At 36.7% G+C, this 5151-nt stretch overlaps 1 protein-coding gene across 2 annotated transcripts in view; it reads left to right on the forward strand.

Moving 5' to 3' along the window:
* The window catches only part of CEP162 (centrosomal protein 162), a 45285-nt gene extending 41952 nt beyond the window's left edge, over positions 1-3333 (forward strand). For both annotated transcript variants that reach the window (XM_027710138.2, XM_039382226.1), the window contains exon 28: positions 1004-3333. In XM_027710138.2, coding sequence (XP_027565939.1) covers positions 1004-1222 — 219 coding nt within the window. In that variant the 3' untranslated portion in view covers positions 1223-3333. The remainder of the gene's footprint in view (positions 1-1003) is intronic.
* The last annotated feature ends 1818 nt before the right edge of the window (positions 3334-5151 follow it).

Consider the following 5151-nt stretch of genomic DNA (forward strand, 5'->3'; position numbering starts at 1 on the left):
TTCTTTACCATTTCTGTAAAGTGTTTGCTGCTGCCTATTCTGAGATCTAACTCCATTGAATACCTATAGTACTTACTAAGATATTTTATAATGTATTGTTTTAAAAAATAGAAATAATAGTATACATAATTACTACTAAGTAATTTCATCTTTCCTCCTGCTGCTGCCCTTATTATGTATTAAGCTTTGGGTTTTGTTTATCCTAGTTTTGCACCTTTAACCATCTCTACTGGGGCATCGAACAGTCCTCCAAATGAATGATATAAAAATGAACAATGTAGAAAAGGTAATTGCTGAGCAAGGAATTAACAGGCTATCCTTAGTATCAAACTGCAAACATAATTATGGCCTTTAAGTGGTACAGCTTTCCTTGAAGAATCTATTACAATTAATAGCAGTATGGAGATTTTGATACCTTATGACACTTTTATTTTGTGTAATTTAATAGGATTATGTCAGGGATTCATGTCAAAGTTAATTCAGACTTTTATCTGCAGCAGCATCAGATCTTTGTGACTATAGGACATTTTCTAATAATCCATAGGACTTTTGTTTTTTAAAAGTACAGTAGTAGCCTACAATATATCATCAGATTTCATTTGTTTGTCTTGCAGAGCATTCTTTTAATTAGCACTTTAATTTAAATAGAAATTTAAAAAGTTAATTTTCATTATAGGGGATTGATTTTATGTTATATGCTCAGCTTTGTCTTAAATATTCAAACTTTTATTTGCCACTTTGGAGAGGATAAGTTAAATTCTCCTGAGGCTCACTAGTCAATAATCAGTTCTACCCTTCTGTCATTAATGGAACTATTTAAAGGAATTTATTGCTATCAGAATGATTTTTGCAATATTCAGAACAAATTGTTTCCACATGATGTCAGCCTTTCGCTGTGAGACTCAGCATCAAATATAATGAAGTGGTGTATTTTTGCAAAGGGGCAGTGGTGGCTGAGTACTGGACTAGGAAGTGGCAACGCTGGCTTGCTTCTAATTTACAGGCAACCCAACTAACACATCATGTTACTGAAGCAAGGCAAACCCATGAGGCTCAGAAGTGGCGAAGACTGGCACAGCAGAAGAATCAAGAACTGGAGAAATTTCGAGTGGAATTGGATTCAATATTAGATGTTTTACGTGAACTGCAGAAACAAGGGGTTGTTATTCCTGCACCTGATTCCAGTGGATTCAGAATGACAGACAGCTGCTGGAAGACATGATTAGGTAGCAGTTGATTAGAGAAGTAGAATTTTAATATTCAAAGTTATGTGTACAAAATGTTATTGAAAATCATTAATGTAACACACATAAATTGAATTGCATTCTGATCTTATCTGTAATCTTGCATGTCCAAAGGTAGATTTGCATCGAGCAATACTCCAGTCATTTTGTATGTCTTATATTTTGTTAGTAATAAAGCTACATACAATTTTTTTAAAATAATAGGAATATTGATTGAGGTTATTCCATAAATTCAGTTACCACTGAAAAATTCCCTTTTTCAGATAGTGTACTGCATGCCTGAATATTTTTAACTTTTGTTTATAACTTGTGTTATTGTGATTCCTTTGTGAACAATTTGAGTAACTAGCTCAACTACTGAGTAACTATTTGTATGTTTAGTATATAATGAATTTCATTCTGTAGGGCAGGAAAATCATCTTTTTCCAGCATTTTGCTTCTCTCCCTCCAATTCATATAATATTCCTTCCCTTCTCTTTAAAATCCCTTCCAACTTAGTGAATGATTGGAGGGCTGGAGCAGACCAGACATTCCCTGGTGATGCTCAGATTCAAACTGTTCTTTGTTTACTTCTCTGGTATTTCCAACAGTGCTGGTCAGAATGATGGCAGAGTGGGTCTAGCTGAATTGTTATGGGGCAGATTTAAAACAGGCTATAAAACACAGTGTGAGAGTAGTCACTGGTATCCCTTTTAAAAGGGAAGGCCATATTGATAAGGTTTTTACAATGGGCTGTTCAGAATCTGACACAGCAATATCTTTATAGACAATCTTGACAGACCAAAGAGGCCAGTCAGATGTGAAGACAGTGTGCTAAAGCTCAGACTGCAGGGATGTGTCAGTGGGCAAATTTAGAGTTAAAATACTGAGCAACTTACAAAAGGGGCCAGAGAAAAAAATCCAATGAACTACTATCGTCCTTGAGTGACAAAAGAGACAAGTATGCTTAAGCAGGAGTAATCCACTACCCAAATACCAAATGTGGATGTAACTTTCTGCTGAACTGACAGGCATCGTGGCAGGTAACAAGCAATGTTAGAGACTACTGCCTTCTCCCTCTCCTCAGGCCCTGCTGGAGTTACACACCTGTGCTGTGGAGCAAGCAATTCCTACTGCATCACCAACGTGTACCTTCGTGTGCTAAGCTTTTGGTCTCCTATTTCAAGAAATGGACCCAGTGGAGGGAAAAGAAAAATCATCCCACTAAAAAACGTAGCCTTAGGAATCTCTGAAGCCACAGGGGCTGCCCTGTTCCAGAGAGGAGACTGGGGAGGGAATATGAGCATGGCTATTATACTTGATATATATGAAAAACCTGCTGCTAAAAGGAAGAAGCAGTAAGTTAAAATAAAGAAAATTCAAGATAGCTATTTGGTGGTTGGAAGGGATGGGTGTCCAATAAATCAGTAAATTATTAGTTTGAAGTTTCAGTGCTGCAAGTCCTTAAGAATCCCATAGCACATATATTGAGGTTGTAGCTCAATCAACTATACTCATTTAGGGCAAAGAGAAGATAAAAGCTAGAATGTACTCTTCAGGTCCCTGTGGTATTGGTTGAAGCTGTCGTTTAAATCAAATGTGAAATAGTTCAGGCCTGTGCATGTGTATTTATGTGTCATGTTCTTCAGGGACCAGCAGTAAACATGCACTTTCTCTCATACAAGCATGGGACTGAGCATGCATAAGAACAGCAGAGTGTAGCAAATTATACCCAAGTGCAAGGTTTATTATTTTTTTTGGCCCATACACAAACATGAGACTGTATACATGTATATATAGATATTAAAAAAGTTTGGCCAGTTGCCAATTAATATAGTAATCTTGGTTTTTTCTTATTCAGATATTTTCAGTATTTCTACCATGGATATTTTGATCCTATCTAAAAAATACTAGTGTATGTTCATAAAATATGTAAATATAATAATGCTTTGTATATAAAATATCAGCTCTATGTAAATATGCTGTATTTTATTGATTTGAGTCTGTTTTGCAAATGAAAAGGATAAAATTGAATAATACTGCAACTTACCATTTACTTCCTGTACAATTTGCTATACATGTAAGACTGTATTAAAGTGTGTGACCTGAAGTGTGAACTTTTTAAAAATTAGAGCAACCCTTGTGTTACCAGAGAGGTCAGTTCCTGGATGGGGGTACTCTAGGGCACTGCCTAGGACAGGAATCTGAGGGGGAGTATTTCTGCTTATTGGAAATTCTCTCAAATGTTTAATGCTTAGGTCATCAAAAGAGTGCCTTAGTATAAACCACATTATATCTTACAGTAATGATAAATAATACTGTCCCTGCTCAGTAAAATAGACAGAGAATTTAATTCAAACTATGTAAGATAACAGCATTTGCTGAGAACTGACTATAAGAATTTTTTTAAAAAGTGTTTGAATGCCATGAGCACTGTGTTCTTACATGTATTTATGTAGTTGTACACTCACTGAAGTTTTTAAGGCATTTAGCATGAATTGGGCACTCCACACAGTAACAGACTATCTCTGGGCTTGAATGACTGTAGTTGGGGTGTTCCTTTTGGAGAACTAAGGTCCAAGCTTTAAGTTCTCTGCTAAAGTTATTAGTTATTTACTCTCCAGCAGTCTTCACAGTACAGAAAGGGGAAAATACCCTGAAATTGTGCAAAGGCTGACAAAACAAGTGATTAGCTTTTACTAATTATTTCAGTGAGATCGTTCCAGGAGTTACATAATTCTATACTCCTTATGTATGTTTTTCCTCTTCTTATGCTGTCCTATTTCATCATGCATTTCCAGGAGGCAGCATGATGGATAGATTAAAAGAATCAAACATAATGTCTTTAAATCATTGTCCAATGCTTAGCTGGAATTCGTCTGTTTATAGCAAAGCAGGTGAGTATAATAATTTGAATTCTCATGTTTGAAGCTTTTAAGAAATCGAGTGAGCAGCTGGCTAGGTGACTCAGTGACCCAGATTACAGAGAATGCATTGCTTCAAGAGAGGTCAACAGGATGTGCAGAAAAGGATCAGATCTCGTCATGGCACTTGGGGCAGAGACAGCAGCAATGTGTTCCATTTCAGGTTCTCTGAAATACATGTCAAAATTGTTCATGTAGCAAATTAAATAGGTTATCATGTATGAAGACTTTATTTGATAGCACATAATACATTTTGAAGTCAGCCACTCTATCCCATATTTCACCTATTTTGGAAAATATAAGGATAAATAATGGGTATACTAGCACTAGCTGTGCAAATCCACTTCTGCAGGGAGGGGAGGACCTTGCATCAAGTGCTGCCCTGACTCTTTTGAACAGAAAGTTCCATGATAACTCTGAGTTATAATTAGGCTTTCATAAAGCTAACCACATATCTCTTGTCCAAAAACAAGAAAGCACATGCCTCCAACTCTTGCTCTTGTTGGAGAATGTGTGGTAGAAGGTTCTGCCTTCTGCTGTCCTGGCTACCTGTCACTACCCAATGTGGGAACAAGCTGAGTCAGATGCATCTTCATTCAGTTAACTGGAATCAAAAGGGAGTGTTTCGGCCTTGGAGCTGAGAGGGAGTGTGTGAATCAAAACACTGAGTTTGCAAAAAGTCCTGGGAATTCTAGTTAACTGAATGGCAACAGCAGGCTCTGTTTACCTGAAGAGGTTAATAAAAGGAGAATGCAGAGATTTGTGGAGAAATTCCGAAATCGAATTCTGTGTGTGTGTGCAGCCTGATTTCTTCAGCGCCCATATCTGCCATACCTGAGGCTAAAAAGTGGCAAAAAATGTGTTATAGTATTCAAGACCTGGAGCTCAACTACTGTATAGCACTAGATTTTAGTAGAGAAGTTCACAGTTTTACCTTTCCCTTTCTTTTCTATATTGAGCAGGCATTTTCTGATTTTGCATTTTAGGTTTGGGGTTTTTTTTTT

This window comes from Pipra filicauda, unplaced genomic scaffold, assembly GCF_003945595.2.
Source record: "Pipra filicauda isolate LSUMZ 115617 unplaced genomic scaffold, ASM394559v2 scaffold261_size1826302_pilon, whole genome shotgun sequence".
Taxonomy (NCBI): Eukaryota; Metazoa; Chordata; class Aves; order Passeriformes; family Pipridae; genus Pipra; species Pipra filicauda.